The sequence below is a fragment of the Heterodontus francisci genome, chromosome 18 (genome assembly GCF_036365525.1).
Source record: "Heterodontus francisci isolate sHetFra1 chromosome 18, sHetFra1.hap1, whole genome shotgun sequence".
Classification (NCBI taxonomy): Eukaryota; Metazoa; Chordata; class Chondrichthyes; order Heterodontiformes; family Heterodontidae; genus Heterodontus; species Heterodontus francisci.
The window spans coordinates 54867343-54890971 of record NC_090388.1 but is presented as its reverse complement, the minus strand read 5'-3'; the positions used below and the strand labels follow the sequence as shown (position 1 = coordinate 54890971).

Below are 23629 nucleotides of genomic sequence, written 5' to 3'. Positions count from 1 at the left end.
ATTTCCTGTTAAAAACTGCATATTCCTAAAGACCTCATTTCCCATTTAGATTTAGCGATAGGGAATTCTACTAAGGCTTGTACCTTTGCCGTTTTTGGCAATACCTGTCCTTGCCCCATTATGTCTGAGGTAAGTTACTCTTGCTTTTCCGAATTCGCTTTTTGCCAGATTTATCACTAAGTCTACGGCTTGTAACTTTTTAAACAGAATTTTTAGTTGGTTGAAGTGTTCTTGCCAAGTATTACTGTATATTAGTACATCATCAAGATGCACTACACAGTTGGGAACACTGGCTACCACCTGATTCATTAATCTTTGAAAAGTGGCTGGGGCATTTTTTAAGCCGAATGGCATCACCCGGCACTGATGGAGACTGCAGGTGTTACAAAAGTTGATCTCTCTTTGGCTCGAGGAGTCAAAGGAACTTGCTAGTATCCCTTTAACAAGTCGATCTTGGTAAGAAACCTAGCACTGCCCACTCTGTCGATACAGTCTTCTAAACGAGGAATTGGGCAGCAGTCTACCACATTGACTTTTCTGTAGTCTGTACAAAATCGGGTTGACCCGTCAAGTTAGGGTGCTAGAACTATTGGTGAACTCCAGCTACTTTGACTAGGTTTGATCGAATTATTTTCCAGCTTGTACTGGATCTCTGTTTTTACTTGGGCCTGTTTGTCCGGACTGAAGTGGTAAGGATGTTGTTTTGAAGAAATGGTTTCCCCTATATGCACCTCATGTGTGGCTACGGTTGTATATCCCGGCCTATCCCTACAGGATAAATGTTGTGAAAAGCCTGGTTTGGTCTTCACTTTGTTTTGCCTCTAAGTGCAAAAGCATGTTGTCCAATTTTCCTAGCCATTCTGTATTCGCGAATCTAATAGTTGGAGGTTCAATCTCAGAATTTTCTAGGCCTGCTTCTGCCTCATCCTCACTATCTTTCCTTTTCAACAGTCCCGATTACCTGACATACCTATACTGGCTTATCCTCCTCCCTGCGATAATATTGCTTTAATATATTGAGGTGACTCAACTCATTCTTCCAAGCAATCAGGGGTGTCAATAAAGTAATCTACCTTGCCCACTCTTTTGATCAGTCTATATGGGCCACTCAACCATGCTTTTAATGGTTCTCCCTGTAACGGTAGCAACACCAATACTCAACCCCTGGTTGAAAATTGTGTGCTTTTGCATTTTTGTCTGCCCATTTTTTCATATTGGCGTGGGATGCTTTAGGGTGTTCCTGAGCTACACCACAAGCTTTCGTGAGCCTTTCCCAGAACCCAGATATATAGTTCAATATTCAAGATTCATTCTTTTGTTCCAAGAATCTGTCTTTTATGAGTTTTAGAGGACCTCTTACTTCATGTCCGTAAACCAGTTCGAAAGGACTGAAGCCTGTAGACTCATTCGGTGAATATCTGGTGGCAGACAAAGGAAAGTCTTGTCCTTTATCCCAGTCATGTGGATATTCGTGACAGTATGTTCTAATCACTATTTTGAGAGTTTAGTGGTATCTCTCTAAAGCTCCCTGTGACTGTGGGTGATATGCTGAAGATTTCAACGGTCTAATCCCCAAATTGCCCATGACTTTTTGAAATATCTTAGACATGAAATTAGAACCTTGATCCGATTGAACTTCAGGTGGTAACCTATATCTCGTAAAGAATTGGGTTAACTTTTCTATTTTAGCAGTAATTGTCCTTAAAGGAATGGTCTTTGGAAATCGAGCAGCCATATCCAGGATATAGGAGAAACTAATACTTTTGATCCAGTCAAATCATTTCCTAGGAGTAGATCTATTCCCTCTACTGGCAAACTGTGGACAATTCCTATGTATTGATGTCCCAGTTTTGTTTTTGGCAAGGGTCCTACACAGTCTGCCAATACCCTGCTAAATGATTCCTCAATCACTGGTATGAGAACTATTGGTGCTGGTTTTATGGTAGGTTGCGATTTTCCCACCATTTGACATGTATGGCATGCGCTGCAAAATTGTCTCACATCCTTTGTAAGACCTGGCCAGTGATAATGTTGGCTTATGCGTGATTTAGTCTTCTGAATTCCCCTATGTCCTGCAAAAGGAATGTCATGTGCTAACCTTATTAATCCCTGACGATATTTAGGTGGCACCACTATCTGTTCAACAACTGTCCAGTCTTCGTCCACAGGTCTATGAGGCAGTCTCCCTTTCCTCCTCAAAACCCAGTTTGCCATTTAATAGCCTTCCGGAACTCCTTTCACCTTAGCTTCTTTCAGAGCTGTCTGTGCTATTCATTATATCTCTGGATCAGCTTACTGTGTTGCAATGATAGAAGATCTGTTAAACATCTCATTTGGATTATCTAAATCTCACATAAGGTTTCAGATACTTGGCTATCTGCTTGTGGTGCCACTTTTACCTCTGACAATGGATCCTGTTTAGCCATTGCTCGGGCAACTGCACACGCAGGAAATATTCCTGGAACTTGTTCCTGTAATTGCTCCATTTCCTTAATTTCACTTGGTTCCTCTGTGATTATAGGAGAAACTGATACTTTTGATCCAGCCAAATCATTTCCGAGGAGTAGATCAATTTCGTCTACTGGCAAACTGTGGACAACTCCTACAGTTACCATTCCAGATATTAAGTCACTCTCTAGGTGTACTTTATATAAAGGTATGGGTATATACTCCTGCCAATTCCATTAACTAAAACTTTAGCGTTCAAGGCGCTCTCTGGTAGAAACGTTATGTTTTTCCCCAGCAAGAGTGTTTGGGTTGCTCCTGCATCCCTGAGTGTAATAGGTTTTCCTGCCTCAATTAAAGGAAATGGAGTTACTTTCCCCTTTGATAAAAATTCATTATAACTTTTGGTTATCTTATTCGTAATCTCTCCACTCATTTTAGTTTTTGTATCTGGTTTTACAGCTGCTGTTAAAGCGAAAGCCTGGTCTGCTGTACTCTCAGTAAGAGTCTTTTCCTCTGCATTAGCTTTGCATATCCCTAACGAGTCCTATGGGTTTACCTCGTAATTTCCAGCATTCTGAACGAAGATGACTCGTTTTATGGCAATGATAACACGTTGGCTCGTGGACCTCACTTCTACCCTCAGCACCTTCCTTTCTGGCCTGAGGAGGTGATCCTGGGGCATTCCCAGCTGTTCCTTTTTGTCCCCGGCTATTTGCCTTCCTTTCACTATCCCACTTTTTATCCTTCTCAGGTGTATGGAGATGATGGACAAAAGGTTTTGGCTTATTCACAAGCTCAAAATCATCAATTTCTGCTACTTGCCTAGCTTTCAAAACTTCCAGGTTATCTACATGAGTTTTCACTACTGAAGGCATGGAATTTTTTAATTCCTCCAAGAGAATCAACTCTCGAAGATTCTCATATGTGGCTTCCATCTTTAATGCCCGTATCCAACGGTTAAAATTAATTTGCTTCACCTCTCAAATTCTACATACGTCTGCCTAGCCAATCTCCGGAAGTTCCGAAACTTCTGACGGTAAGCTTCAGGACTAACTCATAGCGAGAATAGCCTTTTTTGCCATCTCATAATCTGCAGAAGTCTCTTCAGAAAGCATGGCATAAACTTCATGAGCTCTGCCTACTAACCTGTTTTGCATAAGCAGTGTCCAATTTTCCTTGGGCCATTTCATCAGTTTGGCTATTTATTCAAAAGATATAAAAAATGCCTCTACGTCCCTTTCCTCAAACTTGGGAAGTGCTTGTATAAATTTGAACAGCTTTTCTCTGGGTCCTGAGCTGAATTCAGATTCTTCCTGACCAGAATTTTCCCTGGAGTCAAGACCACCCCTTTGTCTTAGTTCCATCTCCTTTAGCCTAAATTCCCCCTCTTTTTCACTTTCTGAAGTTCAAGTTTTCTTATTGCTATTGCCTTTTCTTTTTCCCGTTCCCCTTTTTTCCAATTCAAGTTTTTTTCAAGTGTTGCTTGACTAGAAGCTTACGTAGGTCAGCAAGCACAGGGAACTGGAATTTGGAGCACAAACTGAAGGTAATGGCTTCAGTCTTTCCAATGTTTAATTGGAGGAAATTTCTGCTCATCCAATACTGGATGTTGGATAAACATTCTGATTATGTAGCAACAGTGGAGGAGTTGAGAGAGGTGGTGGTGAGTTAGAACTGAGTGTTATCAGTGTATATGCGAAAAATAATGCTGTGCTTTTGGATGATGTCACTGTGGGGCAGTGTTTAGATGAGAAATAGGAGGGGGCCAAGGGTAGATCCTTGAGACGTCAGAGGTAATGATATGGGAGCAGGAGGAGAAGTGATGCTCTGGCTATGATTTAGATAGATGAGAATGGAACCAGACAAGAGCAGTCCCACCCAGCTGGATAGTGGTGGAGAGTTGTTGGAGGAGGATGGTGTGGTCAACGATGTCAAAGGCTGCTGACAGCTCGAGTCAGATGTGGAGAAGAGTTTACCTGTCATAGAGTCACATAGGATGTTATTTGTGAATTTCACAGCCATTTCGGTACTGTGGAAGGGGTGGAAACCAGATTGGAGGGATTCAAACATGGAGTTCCGGGAAAGATGGGTTCGGATTTGGGAGGTGACAGAATGTTGGAGGACTTTGGAGAGGAAAGGGAGGTTGGAGATGGAGTGGTAGTTTGCATGGACAGTGAAATCGAGAGTTTTTTTTTGAGGAAAGTGATATCATGCCAGATTTAAAGGAGGGAGGGACAGCACCTGAAGAGAGAGAATGGTTAACAATATCAGCTAACATGGGAACCAGGAAGGAAAGTTGGGTGGTCAGCAGTTGGGAATAGGGTCAGGGAAGCAGGAGGTGGGTTTCATGGACAAGATGAGCTTGAGGTGAGATACGAGAGAAACTGGAGAAAGATATGAGTTCAGGACTTGGACAGGGGGGGATCATCAGAGGAAGTTTGGCAAGGTGGGCTAGTGGAAGGGAGGAAAGTGGCAGAAGCAGCTGATTGGATAGTCTTGATCTTGGTGATGAAGTTAAGGAGCTTTTTGTACTTGTATAATTGGAGGGGTTTGAGAAGATGGTTTACAGTAGCGAAAAGAAGCTGGGGTTATCTTTGCATTCCAGGTTGATCTGGACTAGTGAGAGTTTTAGCAGACAAGAACAGGATCTGATGGTGCTTTATGAGGTCCACCATATTTGTCGGTGAATGGCGAAAACTAGTTGTCCGCTTTTCAAGTCTGTGTCCCTGGGACTTGAGGGAGCGGAGATGAGGACCAAATCGGGGGAACGGTCAGAGTGAGGGTGAGATGGTATTGGTTTTATTGGGGACTTGGGCATCAGCGGTGGAGTTGAGTGCAGTTGAGCAAATCAGTAACTGCAGAAATGTTGTGGTGAGCGAAGACCAAAGATTGGCCAAGAAAACAGTACATGAGGAATGGGAGGATGTCAAGATGGAGATAGGTTAAGTACAAGCCAAGCATGTTCCCATAAGAGGGAAAGGTAGAGCATCTAAAACTAGAGTTGCCTGGATGACAAAGGAAATAGAGGTTTAAATAAACCAGAAAAGGTTGTTTATGTCAAATGTCAACTACAGAATAGAGTAGAAAACCAGGCAGAACATAGAAAAATCTGGAGAAAATTCAAAAAGGATATGAGAAGGGCATGGAGAAAATGAGAAAAGATTAGTGGGTAACAAAAAAGGAAACCCAATAATCTTTTATAAACATATTAAAAAGTAAAAGGATAGTTAAGGAATTGGTGAGGCTGATTGGGACAGTAAAGGAAATCTTCCTGTGGAGACAGAGGGCATGACTGAGGTACTGAATGTATCTATCATCATAAGTGGATGACGTTAATATTACAGTAGAAGAGGAGTGAGTAGATATTGGATAGGGTAAAGTTAGAAACTTATACGAAGTTAATAAGTCATCTGACACATATGGAATGTACCCTTGGTTGCTGAGGGAAACCAGGGTGGAGATGGCAGAAGCTCTGACTACAATCTTTCAATCCTTTTTGGATATGATAATTGTGCCAGAGGACTGGAGGATTGCAAATATTACACTCCTATTCTAAAAAGGGAAGAGTAATAAATCTGGTAACTACAGGCCAATTATCTAAAATCAATAATGGGGAAAACTACTGGAGACCGTTGTCAAGGACAAAATTAATTCTCACTTAGAAATGCATGGGTTAATAAAGGACAGCCAGCATGGATTTGTTCAAGGCAAATTGTGTAATTTTTAGACATAGACTGGTGAAATGGGCAGACACATGGCAGATGCAATTTAATTTGGGTAAGAATGAAGTGATGCACTTTGGGAGGAACAACACAAAGAGGCAGTATAATCTAAATGGTACTATTTTGAGAAGGGTGCAAGAACAGAGGGACCTGATTTGGGGGTGCATATTAACAAAGCTTTTAAGGTGGCAGGGCAAATTGATAAGGCAGTTAAGAAAATGCATAGGATACTTGGCTTTGTAAATAGCGCATTAAGTACAAAAATAAGATGTCATGCTAAACCTTTACAAATTACTGGTTAGGCCTTAGCTGGGCATACTTTTGAAGGTTATAATTTAATCTGTATCCACTACCTGAAAAGTGTGCATTTCAAATCCTAACTACTCATTGCGTGAAAAAGGTTTAACTCATGTCACCTTTGGTTCTTTCGCCAATCACCTTAAATCTTATTATTGACCCTTCAGCCATTGGAAACAGTTTCTCTTTATTTGCTTTAAAATCATGAAGGGTTTAAATATAAACACAGTTCTCAAATCTCCTCTGTCTTTTGTGCTTTAAGGAGAACAACCCCAGCCTGCCCTCCATAACCGTTGACTCCTTTGTATATCAAAAATCTAACTCCGCCTTGAATATATTCAATGACACAGCCTCCAGTGCTCTCTGGGGAAGACAATTTCAAAGCTTAATGCCCCTCTGAGAGAAGAAATTCCTCCTCAAAAGGGAGACCCCTTATTTTGAAACTGTGCACCCTAGTTCTAGATTCTCCCACAAGGAGAAACAACCTCTCAGCTTCTACGCTGTTAAGCCCTCCCTCAGAATCTTATCTCTCATTCTTCTAAACTCCAAAGAGCACAGGCACAACATGCTCAACCTTTCCTCATAAGACAACCCCTTCATCCCAATAATTAGCCTTGTGAACCTTCCCTGAACTGATTCCAATGCAAGCATATCCCTTGTTAAGTAAGGAAACCAAAACTGTACCGTTGCAGCAAGACTTCCCTACTTTTATACTCCAGCTCCCTTGCAATAAATACCAACATTCCATTTGCCTTTCCAATTACTTGTTGTACATTCATGCTAACTTTTTGTGATTTCGTGTACAGGGACAAAAGAACAGCACAGGAACAGGCCATTCGGCCCTCCAAGCCTGCGCCGATCTTGATGCCTGCCTAAACTAAAATCTTCTGCACTTCCGGGGACCGTATCCCTCTATTCCCATCCAATTCATGTATTTGTCAAGATGCCTCTTAAACGTCGTTATCGTACCTGCTTCCACCACCTCCCCCGGCAGCAGGTTCCAGGCACTCACCACACTCTGTGTAAAGAACTTGCCTCGCACATCTCCTCTAAACTTTGCCCCCCTCACCTTAAACCTATGTCCCCTAGTAACTGACCCTTCCACCCTGGGAAAAAGCTTCTGACTATCCACTCTGTCCATGCTGCACATAACTTTGTAAACCTCTATCATGTCGCCCCTCCACCTCCGTCGTTCCAGTGAAAACAATCCGAGTTTATCCAACCTCTCCTAGCTAATGCCCTCCAGACCAGGCAACATCCTGGTAAACCTCTTCTGTACCCTCTCCAAAGCCTCCACGTCCTTCTGGTAGTGTGGCGACCAGAGTTGCACGCAATATTCTAAGTGTGGCCTAACTAAGGTTCTGTACAGCTGCAGCATGACTTGCCAATTTTTATACTCTATGCCCCGACCGATGAAGGCAAGCATGCCGTATGCCTTCTTGATTACCTTATCCACCTGCGTTGCCACTTTCAGTGACCGTGTGGACCTGTACGCCCAGATCTCTCTGCCTGTCAATACTCCTAAAGGTTCTGTCATTTACTGTAAACGTCCCACCTGCATTAGATCTTCCAAAATGCATTACCTCACATTTGTCCGAATTAAACTCCATCTGCCATTTCTCCGCACAAGTCTCCAACCGATCTATATCCTGCTGTATCCTCTGACAATCCGCATCACCATCCGCAACTCCTCCAACCTTTGTGTCGTCTGCAAACTTACTAATCAGACCAGCTACATTTTCCTCCAAATCATTTATATATACTACAAAGAGCAAAGGTCCCAGCACTGATCCCTGCGGAACACCACTAGTCACATCCCTCCATTCAGAAAAGCACCCTTCCACTGCTACCCTCTGTCTTCTATGACCGAGCCAGTTCTGTATCCATCTTGCCAGCTCCCCTCTGATCCCGTGTGAATTCACCTTTTGTATCAGTCTGCCATGAGGGACCTTGTCAAAGGCTTTACTGAAGTCCATATAGATAACATCCACTGCCCTTCCTTCATCAATCATCTTTGTCACTTCCTCAAAAGATTCAGTCAAATTAGTGAGACACGATCTCCCCTTCACAAAACCATGCTGCCTCTTGCTAATAAGTTCGTTTGTTTCCAAAGGGGAGTAAATCCTGTTCCGAAGAATCCTCTCTAATAATTTCCCTACCACTGACGTAAGGCTCACCGGCCTATAATTTCCTGATTATCCTTGCTACCCTTTTTAAACAAAGGAACAACATTGGCTATCCTCCAGTCCTCTGGGACCTGACCTGTAGCCAATGAGGATGCAAAGATTTCTGTCAAGACCCCAGCAATTTCCTCCCTTGCCTCCCTCAGTATTCTGGGGTAGATCCCATCAGGCCCTGGGGACGTATCTACCTTAATGCTTTGCAAGACACCCAACACCACCTCCTTTTTGATAATGAGATGACTGAGACTATCTGCACTCCCTTCCCTAGGCTCATCATCCACCAAGTCCTTCTCTTTGGTGAATACTGAAGCAAAGTACTCATTTAGTACCTCGCCCATTTCCTCTGGCTCCACACATAGATTCCTTTCTGTGTCCTTGAGTGGGCCAACCCTTTCCCAAGTTACCCTCTTGCTCTTTATATACATATAAAAAGCCTTGGGATTTTCCTTAATCCTGTTTGCCAATGACTTTTCATGACCCCTTTTAGCCCTCCTGACTCCTTGCTTAAGTTCCTTCCTACTGTCTTTATATTCCTCAAGGGATTCATATGTTCCTAGCCTTCCAGCCCTTACGAATGCTTCCTTTTTCTTTTTGACTAGGCTCACAATATCTCGCGTTATCCAAGGTTCCTGAAATTTGCCAAACTTATCCTTTTTCCTTACAGGAACATGCCGGTCCTGGATTCTAATCAACTGACGTTTGAAAGATTCCCACATGTCAGATGTTGATTTACCCTCAAACAGCTGACCCCAATCTAAATTCTTCAGTTCCTGCCTAATATTGTTATAATTAGCCTTCCCCCAATTTAGCACCTTCACGCGAGGACTACTCTTATCCTTATCCACAAGTACCTTAAAACTTATGGAATTATGGTCACTGTTCCCGAAATGCTCCCCTACTGAAACTTCGACCACCTGGCCGGGCTCATTCCCCAATACCAGGTCCATCCCTAGTTGGACTATCTACATATTGTTTCAAGAAGCCCTCCTGGATGCTCCTTACAAATTCTGCCCCATCCAAGCCCCTAGCACTAAGTGAGTCCCAGTCAATTTAGGGGAAGTTAAAATCACCCACCACTACAACCCTGTTACCTTTACATCTTTCCAAAATCTGGCTACATATCTGCTCCTCTACCTCCTGCTGGCTGTTGGGAGGCCTGTAGTAAGCCCCCAACATCGTGACTGCACCCTTCCTATTCCTGAGCTCCACCCATATTGCCTCGCTGCATGACCCCTCCGAGATGTCCTCCTGCAGTACAGCTATGATATTCTCCTTAACTAGTAATGTAACTCCCCCACCCCTTTTCCATCCCCCTCTATCCTGCCTGAAGCTTCTAAATCCTGGAACAATTAGCTGCCAATCTTGTCTTTCCCTCAACCAAGTCTCTAATCGCAACAACATCATAGTTCAAAGTACTAATCCAAGCTCTAGGTTCATCTGCCTGACCTGTTATACTTCTTGCATTGAAACAAATGCACTTCAGACCACCAGTCCCGCTGTGCTCCGCAACATCTCCCTGTCTGCTCTTCCTCTTAGTCTTACTGGCCTTATTTACTAGTTCCCCCTCATTTATTTCACTTGCTGTCCGACTGCTCTGGTTCCCACCCCATCTTGGGTAAGATGAAAAAGATTGGAAAGTGAATTATGTGGAGCATAAACTGTGGCATGGACCTGTTAGACCGAATGCTGCAATATTTTGTAATGTTTGGAGAGATTCAAGAAATATATTTGCAAAATGTATAACTATTTGTTTTAGGTCACAAAGGGATTTTGTTGAACATCCCTGGGTCCTGCTGTCATGCAGTGTAAGTCAATGACTATAAAGGAAAGATGCTTTGACAGCTTATGGGAGCGACTAACACCACTGAACCCCAAAAAAGTCAGATTCTCATTCATAATTGTGGTATTTGTCGTCTTGCTACCTGTACTGTGACATTTAAATCATCTGTGTGAGAGCTGATAAACTGGATTTATCCTGTTCCATTTCAAACTTTGAAGTGGTTTAGAGTAATATATTTAAAACTTTATATTAAGCATTATTTTATGTAAACTTCTTGCTATTATGTAAATTTTAGCATTGCTAGGAAATCTTTTAGCTGTTTATGAATCCTTGTGACACCTTTTATAGGAATAATGCTGAGCATGCAGAATAAATACATTCCCCAAGCCAGCAGTTCCAATTAAGTGAATGCAACCTAAATAGATTAACAAACAGAAAAAACGGCTTGTACAAATTGTGCAGGGAAAAATTGGAAGGTACATACGAACATTTTGAATTAGGAGCAGGAGTAGGCCACTCGGCCCCTCGAGCCTGCTCTGCCATTCAATATGATCATGGCAGATCTGATTGTAACCTCAACTCCACATTCCCACCTAGCCCCAATAACCTTTCACCCCCTTGCTTATCAAGAATCTATCTATCTTTGCCGTAAAAATATTCAACGACTCTGCTTTCACGGCCATTTGAGGAAAAGAGTTCTAAAGACTCACGACCCTCAGAGAAAATTTTGCCTCCTCTCTGTCTGAAATGGGTGACCCCTAGTTCTAGATTCTCCCTCAAGAGGAAACACCCTTTCCACATCCACCCTGCCGACCCCTCAGAATCTTGTATGTTTCAATCAAGTCACCTCTTACTCTTGCCTAGCCTGTTCAACCTTTTCTCATAAAACAACCCATCCAGGACATTAGGACACCCAGATCCCTCTGCATCTCAGAGCTCGGCAATCTCACGCCATTGAGATAATATGCTTTTTTTATTCTTCCTGCCAAAATAAACAATTTCACATTTTCCCACATTATACTCCATTTGCCAGATCTTTGCCCACTCACTTAATCTATATATATCCTTTTGTAGCCTCCTTATGTCCTCTTCACAACTTACTTTCTTACCTATCCTAGGTGCTTGCTGGAATTGAAGTAAGAGAATGCAGAAACAGTTAAAAGGGTAATCAGAGGGGCAAAGAGAGACCTGACAAAAGACATAGCAGCTGAAACTAATGATAACTGGCAAAGAAACCAGAGGTGCCACGAGGAATTAAATTTTTACACCGCAAGTTTTGATCTGGAATGCAGTGCCTGAAAAGTTGGTGAAAGCAGAGGCAATAATAACCTTCAAAAGGGAATTGGATAAATACTGGAGAAAAATTTACAGGGCAGTGGGGAAAGAGCAGGGTAGTGGGACTGATTGGATAGCTCTTTCAGAGAGCTGGCACAGGGACGATGCGTCGAACCACCTTCTTCTATGCTGCATCATTCTATGATAACGTTAACAAGAAATCCTTCAGCACGACAACAGCAAGAGGGCAGTTACAGAAGAGGTGAATCTGTAAAAGATGAAAGAGGGCTTGAAACTGAGGATCATAAAATAGTGACTGACTACGTCCTCTGAATATTGTTGTGGCTAGATGGGTGATGGCGTGGTGGTTTCCACTGTTCACCACCTGAGTCAGAGGCATGAGTACTACCAACTGAGACATACTGATACATGGAAGGCTTAGTCTCCATCAGTTCAGTTGTCCCACTCCCCTGCCACCCCCCCTTCCCGCCTTTCTTTAAGGAAAAAGAATAAACATTGAACACTCATTTGGAGCTGATGGCAAGGAAGAACTGAGTATTGTAAGGGACTTGGATTGTCGAACAGTCATGAGTCTCCCCAACATCCTTTTGCAGGAAGAACAACAAACTGATTTTTGGTACAAATTCACCAGCTTGTTGATGTGAACCTGGTCTTTTGGAAAAATTAACAGCTTTATTTTAATTGGATTTATTTTGCATGTGACCGAATATTTATCTTAAATCGGAATGCTTGGTGCTGACACTTGATGCTAATATTTGGGGAAAAGTGTGGATGTCAAGTGACAACAGGATTATGCAAGACTGATGTCACTACCATCAATCTCATTTCTTGATTGTAAGTTACTCAATAGTTTCCTGATGATCCATGTTCTACTCGTACCATGGCTGTATGAAGGACATGAAAAACCCATCTGGTTCACTAATGTCCTTTAGGGAAGGAAATCTGCTATCTTACCTGGTCTGGCCTACATGGGACTCCAGACCCACATCAATGTGGTTGACTCTTAACAGCCCTCTGAAATGGCCTAGCAAGCCACTCAGTTGTATTAAACCGCTACAAAGTCAATAAGGAATGAAACCGGATGGACCACCCGGCCATCGACCTAGACACCGGAAACAACAACGGCAAACCCAGCCCTGTCGACCCTGCAGAGTCCTCCTTAGTAACATCTGGGGGCTTGTGCCAAGTTGGGAGAGCAATCCCACAGACTAGTCACGCAGCAGCCTGACATCGTCATGCTCACGGAATCCTACCTTATAGACAATGTCCCAGACACTGCCATCACCATCCCCGGGTATGTGCTATCCCACTGGCAGGACAGACCCAACAGACGTGGCGTCACAGTGGTATACAGTCAGGAAGGGGTTGCCTTGGGAGTCCTCAAAATTGACTCCGGACCCCATGAAGTCTAATGGCATCAGGTCAAACATGGGCAAGGTAACCTCCTGCTGATTACTACCTACCGGCCTCCCCTCAGCTGATGAATCAGTACTCCTCCATGTTGAACACCATTTGGAGGAAGCACTGAGGGTGGCAAGGGTGCAGAATGTACTCTGGGTGGTGAACTTTATTGTCCATCAGCAAAAGTGGCTCAGTAGCACCACTACTGACCGAGCTGGCTGAGTCCTAAAGGACATAATGCTAGACTGGGTCTGTGGCAGATGGTGAAGGAACCAACAAGAGGGAAAAACATACTTGACCTCGTCCTCACCAATCTGCCTGTCAGAGATGCATCGCTCCATGACAGTATTGGTAGGAGTGACCACCGCACAGATCTTGTGGAGATGAAATCCCTGAAGGCACATAGAAAATAGGAGCAGGAATAGGCCGTTCGGCCCTTCGAGCCTGCTCCGCCATTCATTATGATCATGGCTGATCATCCAACTCAAGAACCTGTTCCTGCTTTCTCCCCATATCCTTTGATCCCTTTTGCCCCAAGAGCTATATCTAACTCCTCCTTGAAACATACAATGTTTTGGCCTCAACTGCTTTCTGTGGTAGTGAATTCCACAGGCTCACCACTCTCTGGGTGAAGAAATTTCTCCTCATCTCAGTCCTGAAAGGTTTATCCCGTATCCTTAGACTGTGAACCCTGGTTCTGGACTCACCCACCATCGGGAATATCCTTCCTGCATCGACCCTGTCAAGTCCTGTTAGAATTTTATAGGTTTCTATGAGATCCCCCCCCCCCCCCCCCGCTCACTCTTCTGAACTCCAGCGAATGTAATCCTAACCGACGCAATCTCTCCTCATACGTCAGTCCCACCATCCCAGGAATCAGTCTAGTAAACCTTTGCTGCACTCCCTCTATAGCAAGAACATCCTTCCTCAGATAAGGAGACCAAAACTGCGCACAATATTCCAGGTGTGGCCTCACCAAGGCCCTGTATAATTGCAGCAAGACATCCCTGCTCCTGTACTCGAATCCTCTCGCTATGAAGGCCAACATACCATTTGCCTTTTTTTACCTCCTGTTGCACCTGCATGCTTACCTTTAGCGTCTTGTGTACGAGAACACCCAGGTCTCGCTGCATATTCCCCTCTCTGTTTATAGCCTTTCAGATAATCTGCCTTCCTGTTTTTGCTACAAAAGTGGATTACTGCACACTTATCCATGTTATACTGCATCTGCCATGCATTTGCCCACTCACTCAACTTGTCCAAATCACCCTGAAGCCTCTCTGCATCCTCCTCACAACTCGCCCTTCCACCCAATTTTATGTCATCTGCAAATTTGGAGATATTATATTTAGTTCCCGCATCTATTTCATTAATATATATTGTGAATAGCTGGGGTCCTAGCACCGATCCCTGCGGTAGCCCACTAGTCACTGCCTGCCATTCAGAAAAAGACCCATTTATTCCTACTCTTTGTTTCCTGTCTGCCAACCAATTTTCTATCCATCGCAATACACTACCCCCAATCCCATGCGCTTTAATTTTACGTGCTAATCTCTTATGTGGGACTTTGTCGAAAGCCTTATGAAAGTCCAAATAAACCACATCCACTGGCTGTCCCTCATCAACTCTACTGGTTACATCCTCGAAGAATTCTAGTAGATTTGTCAAGCATGATTTCCCTTTCGTAAATCCATGCTGACTCTGTCCGATTTTACCACTGTTCTCTAAGTGCTCTACTATAAATCTTTGATAATGGACTCTAGAATTTTCCCCACTACTGACGTCGGGTTCACTGGTCCATAATTTCCTGTTTTCTCTTTACCTCCCTTTTTAAATAGTGGGGTTACATTAGCTACCCTCCAATCTATAGGAACTGTTCCAGAGTCTATAGAATCTTGGAAGATGACTACCAATGCATCCACTATATCTAGGGCCAGTTCCTTAAGTACTCTGGGATGCATACCATCAGGCCCTGGGGATTTATCGGCCTTCAATCCCATCAATTTCCCCAACACCATTTCTCTACTAATACTGATTTCCTTCAATTTCTCCCAGTCACTATGCCCTGTGTTCCCCAACATTTCTGGTATGATATTTGTGTCCTCCTTTGTGAAGACAGAACCAAAGTATGCATTTAGTTGGTCAGCCATTTCTTTGTTCCCCATAATAAATTCCCCTGTTTCTGATTGTAAGAGACCTACATTTGTCTTCACCAATCTTTTTCTCTTCACATACCTATAGAAACTTTTACAGTCAGTTTTTATGTTGCCTGCATGCCTACTCTCATACTCTATTTACCCCTTCTTGATCAATCCCTTGGTCCTCCTTTGCAGAATTCTAAACTGCTCCCAATCCTCAAATCTGTTTTTTCTGGCAAATTTGTATGCCTCTTCCTTGGTTCTAATGCTATTTCTAATTTCCCTTGTAAGCCATGGTTTGACTACCTTTCCTGTTTTACTTTTGCGCCAGACAGGAATAAATAATTGTTGCAGTTCATCCATGCGCTGTTTGAAATGCGCCATTGCCTATACACTGTCATCCCTTTAAGTAACGTTTCCAAATCCATCATAGCCAACTTGCACCTCATACCTTCATAGTTTCCTTTATTAAGATTCAGGACCCTAATCTCAGGATCAGCTACATCACTCTCCATCTTGATGAAGAATTCTATCATATTATGGTTGCTCATCCCCAAGGGGTCTCGCACAACTAGATTGTCAATTATTCCTCTCTCATTGCACAATACCCTATCTAGGATGGCCTGTTCTCTAGTTGGTTCCTCAATGTATTTGTCCAGAAAATTATCCCGTATACACTGCATGAATTCCTACTCTACTGTCTTGTGACTAATTTGACCACCCTGCTAAATGGAATAGATTTCGAACAGATCTAGCGACACAAAACTAGCATCCATGAGGTGGGCCATCAGCAGCAATAGAACAGTACTCAACCACAATCTGTAACCTCATAGCCAGGCATATCCCCCACTCTACCATTACAATCAAGCCAGGGGATCAACCCTGGTTCAATGAAGAGTGCAGGAGGGCATGCCAGGAGCAGCACCAGGCATACCTCAATGAGGTGTCAACCTCGTGAAGCTACAACCCAGGACTACTTGAGTGTCAAATAGCATAAGTAACATGTGATAGACGGAGCAAAGCGATCCCACAACCAATGGATCAGATTTAAGCTCTGCAGTCCTGCTACATCCAGTTGTGATTGGTGGTGGATAATTAAACAACTGACAGGAGGAGGAGGAGGCTCCACACATATCTCCATTCTCAACGATGGGGGAGCCCAGCATATCAGTGCAAAAGATAAGGCTGAAGCATTTGCAGCAGTCTTCAGCCAGAAGTGCCAAGTGGATGATCCATCTTGGCTTCCTCCTGAAGTCCCCCAGCATCTCAGATGCCAGTTTTCAGTCAATTCGATTCACTCCATGTGATATCAAGAAACAATTGAGGGCACTGGATACTGCAAAGGCGATGGGCCCTGACAACATTCTGGCAATAGCACTGAAGACCTGTGCTCCAGAACTTGCCGCGCCCCTAGCCAAGCTGTTCCAGTACAGCAACAACATTGGCATCTACCCTGCAATGTGGAAAATTTACCAGGTATGTCCTGAACGCACAGTGCAGGACAAATCCAACCCTGCCAATTACCGCCCCATTAGTCTACTCTCGATCATCAGTGAAGTGATGGAAGGTGTCATTGACGGTGCTATCAAGCGGCACTTGCTTAGCAATAACCTGCTCAGTGATACTCTCTTTGGGTTCCGCTAGGGCCACTCGGCTCCTGACCTCGTTACAGCCTTGGTTCAGTCGTGGACAAAAGAGCTGAACTCTAGGTGAGAGTGACTGCCCTTGACATCAAGGCATCATTTGACTGAGTCTGGCATCAAGGAGCCCGAGCGAAAAAAAAGAGTCAATGGGAATCAGGGAAACTCTCTGCTGGTTGGAGTCATACCAAGCATAAAGGAAGATGGTTGTGATTGTTGGAGGTCAGTCATCTCAGCTCCAGGATATTACTGCAGGACTTCCACAGGGTAGTGTCCTAGGCCCAACGATCTTCAGCTGCTTCATCAGTGACCTTCCCACCATCATAAGGTCAGAAGTGGGGATGTTTGCTGCTGATTGCACGATGTTCAGCACCATTTGCGACTCCTCAGATACTGAAGCAGTCGATGTGGAAATGCAGCAAGACCTGGACAATATCTAGACTTGGGCTGATAAGTGGCAAGTAGCATTCACGCCACACAAGTGCCAGGCAACGACTATCTCCAACAACAGAGAATCTAACCATCTCCTCTTGATGTTCAGTGACATTACAATCACTGAATCCCCCAATATCAACATCCTGGGGGATTACCATTGACCAGAAACTGAACTGGAGTAACCATACAAATACAGTGGCTACTAGAGCAGGCCAGAGGCTAGGAATCCTGTGGCGAGTAACTCACTGCCTGACTCCCCAAAGCCTGTCCTCCATCTACAAGGCACAAGTCAGGAGTGTGATGGAATACTCTCCACTTAACTGGATGGATGCAGTTCCAACAACACTCAAGAAGCTCGATACCATCTAGGACGAAGCAGCCTGCTTGATTGGCACTCCATCCACGAGCATTCCTGCGACCTCTACTATCTAGAAGGGCATGCTGTTGCATGGGAACACTACCACCTGCATCTCCTCCAAGCCACACAGCATCCTGACTTGGAACTGTATCGCCGTTCCTTCACTGTCGCTGGGTCAAAATCCTGGAACTTGCTTCCTAATAGCACGATGGGTGTACCTACCCCACATGGAATGCAGCGGTTCAAGAAGGTGGCTCACCACCACCTTCTCAAGGGCAATTAGGGATGGGGACTAAATGCTGTCTTCGCCAGCGATGCTCACATCCCGTGAATGAATTATAAAAAAAAAAAATGAATGGTTCAGAAATGGGTAACGTCTGGTTCTTAGTGTGTATTAAAATTACCTTGGCTAGTTTCACAATTACCCAAGACTAGAAAGTAAATTAAAGCCATACTGTCCAGGAGCAGCAAAACTGCAAACTGGTTTTGTTTCTGGATCATGCATCACAGCTGTATTAATTCATGGATATAGTGCCATTGCATTGCATCGTACAATTTGCAGAATTTACATTCCGTAACAGACACTGATATTGAGGCTGAATGGAAGCCTGTTCGCTGATGTGAAGGTGGCTCTAATATTTAGTGCCTAAATAGGTTACTTGCTACAGTGACTCATTAGTATTATTGATGAAATGCGATTCTGATTGCTTTAGGATGCAACAGTTCATTTATAATGCGGTTTAATTCACCTTATACAGCCTTGAGATATTTCGGTTGTGACTGTTTGATTCTCCGATTTCAAAAATTATGTCTGGGGTCTTTGACGAGCGTTTGCCATCTGTTTCTGCTAAATGATCTTGTGAAGCCTGCTCCAAATAAACAAAATCATTTGGCCCAACTATTTCCCTTGCTTGGTCTAGAATATTGTGCAAATTTGTCTTTTCTAGGTTCAGAGATACAGCAGTTTTGAACGATTTGACCACGAAGCACACCTCCAGCTGCAGGTCCAATGAGTAATCCAGTGCAAGTCAATTTGTGCATTGTGCAAACAGCAGCACTCTGAGAAAGCTGCCCTAGCCAAGCAGCATTCTGTGTTGTTTTGGCCTGGCAGCAACCATTAAAACTTGTGATATGAGTTGCTCACAAAACAAAATCGGGTATTTTTTTCTTAAAAATCTGAAGGCAAAGTCTAAATCAACACAATAACACTGTAGATTGACAATTCATCACTGTGGTTGGGAGATATCAAAAAGTGTGCTTAAAAAAGAAATGTTGAAAATAGGTTTTTATATAGTGCATTTTTATTAATAGAGCCTTAAACTACATAGGTTATCTTGATGATTTTGTGGAAGCTTGCTGTTGTCCATTTGAAACTGCCTGAATACAAACTACTGTTTAAACTTAGCATCCAATGTAAACTTGATATTTGTAAGTAATTGCAGTTCCTATAACTTTCACAAGCTCACTATTAAGATTAATGCTATTTTCTAATTCCTTTTTTGTAAACAATATCCTGAATATTTGAGTATACATTATTGTGAATGTCTTGCCCGTATCCTGCTATTTAATGGCAAAAATTGTTCTGTTTGTGGCACTGTAATCGACTAATCCCCAATAATTGATCAAACTTGGCATCTGATTACTGCTCGGTACTCTTTAATCCTTGATCGTATCAGGAATGATTTCCCTCCGGTTCCCATAATTTCCATATGAACATACGAATTGGGAGCAGGAGTAGGCCACTCGGCCCCTCAAGCCTGCTCCGCCATGCCATAAGATCATGGCTGATCTGAAAACTGATCTGAATATATGGTCTGTGATCGTCTCAAGATTTCCAGTCTGCCCAGTTTTTTTATTTTGGTATGAAGCACCTTGAGTTCACAGGATAAATGATCTTGGTGTAAAGCAGTTGAAGTGGAAGTTATGACAACAGACAAGGGGCCTTAATTGGGAATTTGAGGAGTTTTGTAGAGATTTTGAAGGATTGGGGAAAGCATGTTTAACCTAATAGTCTAAACTATGCATAAATAGGATTTAACAAACTGCTGCTAAGAACTGGTTGGAACCAGGGTTTTGGTAGCATTTTTGAAAGTATGCTGTTGTCTTTCAGAATAACACTGAATCTGAAGAAAGTGAAACCATTGAAGAGGAGGGGTTCATGAGCATTGCACCACTGCTACAAGCCCATCATGCTATGGAAAAGATGGAAGAATTTGTTCACAAGGTAAGTTGTTCTAAGTAAAGACATGTAAATTCCATCATTCCTAAAGAATAATTATTGTCTTCAGTGAAAAGGATTTTTTGTAATTAGTTACATGAAATGCTCTTGTTGGGTGCTCTTCTAATAAACCCTTTTTCAAGAACAATGAGTATTCTAAATTTACCTATCGTTGGTATTATCTTGAAATGTTTGTTACTTTACATTATTTGTGTACTCTTAACAGTAATTTTGATTTTTAAAAAAGTGAAATATTAACATATCTAATTCTGCTTTACATGTTGCTGCTGAATTTCTCAGGAAAATCAATTTTGCAGATGAAAGTTTTATGTATTTTGTCACTGATGTGAGTCATGACTTATCCATGACTTGATGTTGGACAAGCAGACTGACGCTGTCAAGGTTGACAAAAATGGAGAGGTAGAGCTAGGTATCATCAGCATGCTTGATGTCCATTCCATCAATGTGAAAAGTGTTGCCAAAGAACAGCATGTAGGTAAAAGTGTGGATCCTTGGATCTCAGAGGTGACATTTGTGGGGTGAGAAGAGAAGTTATTGCTGGAGATGTGATAGCTGTATTCAGATAAGTATGAGGCTGAAGAAGTGAAACCATTGAAGAGGAGGGGTTCATGAGCATTGCACCACTGCTACAAGCCCATCATGCTATGGAAAAGATGGAAGAATTTGTTCACAAGGTAAGTTGTTCTAAGTAAAGACATGTAAATTCCATCATTCCTAAAGAATAATTATTGTCTTCAGTGAAAAGGATTTTTTGTAATTAGTTACATGAAATGCTCTTGTTGGGTGCTCTTCTAATAAACCCTTTTTCAAGAACAATGAGTATTCTAAATTTACCTATCGTTGGATGCAAGGATAATCCCTTGGAGATGCTCAACAATGGAGATGCTTGGAGGAGAATGGCATGGTAAACTATATGGAATACTTTAAAAGATGGAGGGAAGCAAGGATAGATTGTTCACAAGAGTATGTTGTCTGTGATTTTGGCTAGGGCTGTTTTGGTGCGATGAGAAGATCAGAACTGGACTGGACAGATTCAAACAGGAATTTTCAGGAGATATGGACAGAGAGGTAGGAGGCACAGATGTTTGAGGTCTTGAGAGGAAAGGGAGATGGGACAATGGTTGAAGAGTGCGATGCTGATGATGGTTTTGAAGGAGAGAGGAACAGTGCCTGAAAAGAGTAAATCATTTAAAAGTACATCAGCTTAGCATAGAGGCCAGGAAGGGAAGTTGAGTGGAGAGGGGATTGAGGGCGCAGATGATTTATTGTGAATAAAATGAACTTGGAATGGTCGGGGGAAGGTGGAGCTGGAATATGGATAAGAAGCTGCAACGAGTCAGGAGTATTGGTCTGAGAGTGCGAGCCTGGCAATGGTTGGGGTTTGGGAAGGGGAGGAAATGACAGAGGCAGCAGTATAAATGACCTTAGTGAAAGCAGCTGCACAGAAGTCTTGGTAGCCTGATGATGAGGATCCTAAGTCTGGCTGAAAGGGGAAGTTCAGCAGGTAGTTGTGGTCAAGGGTAACTGGTGGTCTGAACCTGTTAGGAAGTCACTCTGGCTGGTAGTGTGAGGCCAAGGGCTGGCCTTACAGTTTGGGCTCTGTTGATGATGACAAAATGCAGAAACAGAAGATATTTTTAGATGTATATATTTGGCTCTTGTAGCTTCTGTTCCTCCTGCTCTGTAGGTGAGGTTCCACTCAGCTGTTGAACTCTGTTCCATATGTACAGCAGCCAATCAAGTCTTGCATAGATCCAGTTGAACTAAAGAAAGTGAGTCTGTCCTGTACCTTTTTCAGCTTAGTCTCTCTTCCAGAATGCCTTCCAAGACAATGTCACACAATCATTTGACCCTAAATGCACATAGTTGCATTTTGTTTCACTTGTAATAAGGGAAAATAATAGCTGGGATAGATAGAGGACGAAAGACAGCTACTTCAAGTTTGGTCTGTGGTCAGGGACAGAAAGGTGTGACTGCAAGTGAGGCAGGTCTGGGGGATTCAGAAGGTAGCATTGGAGGAGCCTCAGCCTTTGCACGTCCAATAGGTATGAGGTTCTTGCAGCTTGTGTGGATAAAAGCAGGGGGTGCAGGGTGGGATGAGCAAATTGACCACCGCATTGTGATACAAGTGGCCATTCAATTTGGAGGAGCAAAAAGGAATGTCGTAGTGGCAGGGGACAGTATAGTTAGGGGGATAGATACTGTTAACGAACATACAAATTAGGAGCAGGAATAGGTGAGTCCAGAAGGCTGTGTTAACTGCCCGGATTAAGGATATTTCCTCGGTCGGAGACTAATTTGGAGTGAGAGGGGGAAAATTCAGTTAGGACTAAGGAAGAGGTTCTGCTGAGGTAGTATGAGCAGCTAGGGGTTAAATTAAAAAGCAGAACCACAAAGGTGGTAATCCAAAGAGCAAATTGGCATCGGGTCAATAAGATCAGAGAGTTAAATGCATGGCTCAGAGATTGGTGTGGAAGAAATGGGTTTCAATTTGTGGGGCACTGGCACTAGTACTGGGGAAAGAGGGACCTATTCAATGAGAACAGGTTTTTCTTGAACTGTGCTGGGACCAGTGTCCTCGTGAATCGAATAATTAGGGTTGTAGAGAGGGTTTTAAACTAAATATTTGGGATGAGGAACGGGTTCAAGTGAAGGGAAAGTTAAAGAGAAAGGACAAGGCAATAATGCAGGGGAGTGAAATGGGGAATGATGACCAGAGTGTGACAGGAAGGGACAGAGTGTATCAGCAAATAAGATCAGAGTAGGGAAAATTGGTAAAAAGACACAACTATAGGTTCTTTATCTGAATGTACACAGTATTTGTAACCAGATAAGATGAATTGATGGCACAAGTAGGGGATAAATCATGCCCGTATATTTCTGTCACCCCTGTGCTCACTGACCTACGTTAGCTCCCAGTCAAACAACATCTTGATTTTAAAATCCCCTAACTTGTTTTCAAATCCCTCCATGGCCTTGCCCCTCCCGATTTCTGTAATCTCCTCCAGCCCTTCAATCGTCCAGCATGCCGACGCTTGTCTAATTCTAGCCACTTGTGCATCCCTGATTTTAATTGCTCCACTATTAGTGGCTGGGCCTTCAGTTGCCTAGGCCCCAAGCTCTGGAATACCTTCTCCCTACCTCTCCACCTCGCTTTCCTTCTTTAAGATGCTCCTTAAAACCTACCTCTTTGACCAAGCTTTTGATCATCCTTTTGTGGGCTGGTGTCATACTTTGTTTTACAATGTTTCTGTGAAGCATCTTGGGACGTTTTATTACGTTAAAGGCGCTTTATAGATATAAGTTGTTGATGATCTCTGCTAATAAAGGATGAGAACAATACAGTAGTAAGAAATGATCCTGGCTTGGAATGTCAAGATGTAGAATCAGTTTGGGTGAAGATTTAAAAAAAAAAGCTAGGGAAGGAACTCACTGGTGGAGGTAGTCTATAGGTCCCCAACTGCTACACTGCAGGACATTGTATATATCAAGAAATAATGGGGGCTTTTAAGAAAGGTACTGCTGTACTTGTGGATGAATTTCATCTTCATATAGATTAGACAACCAAATTGGCAAAGGTAGCCTTGAGGATGAGTTAATAGAGTATATTCGGGACAGTTTCTTAGAACAATAAGTCGTGGAACCAACCAGGGAATAGGCTGTTTTAGATCTGGTAATATGTAATGAGATAG

The 23629-nt window shown here is 43.0% G+C and overlaps 1 protein-coding gene across 2 annotated transcripts in view; it reads left to right on the top strand.

The window, feature by feature from the left end:
- Positions 1-23629, top strand: part of LOC137379647 (adiponectin receptor protein 2) — a 120848-nt gene that overhangs the window by 56421 nt on the left and 40798 nt on the right. Inside the window, exon 3 of one of the 2 annotated variants that reach the window (XM_068050774.1) lies at positions 19809-19922. In XM_068050774.1, the coding sequence (XP_067906875.1) occupies positions 19809-19922 (114 nt within the window). Of the gene's footprint in view, positions 1-19808; positions 19923-20523; positions 20612-23629 lie in introns of those variants that run through there. The other variant, XM_068050773.1, reaches the window with a different exon arrangement.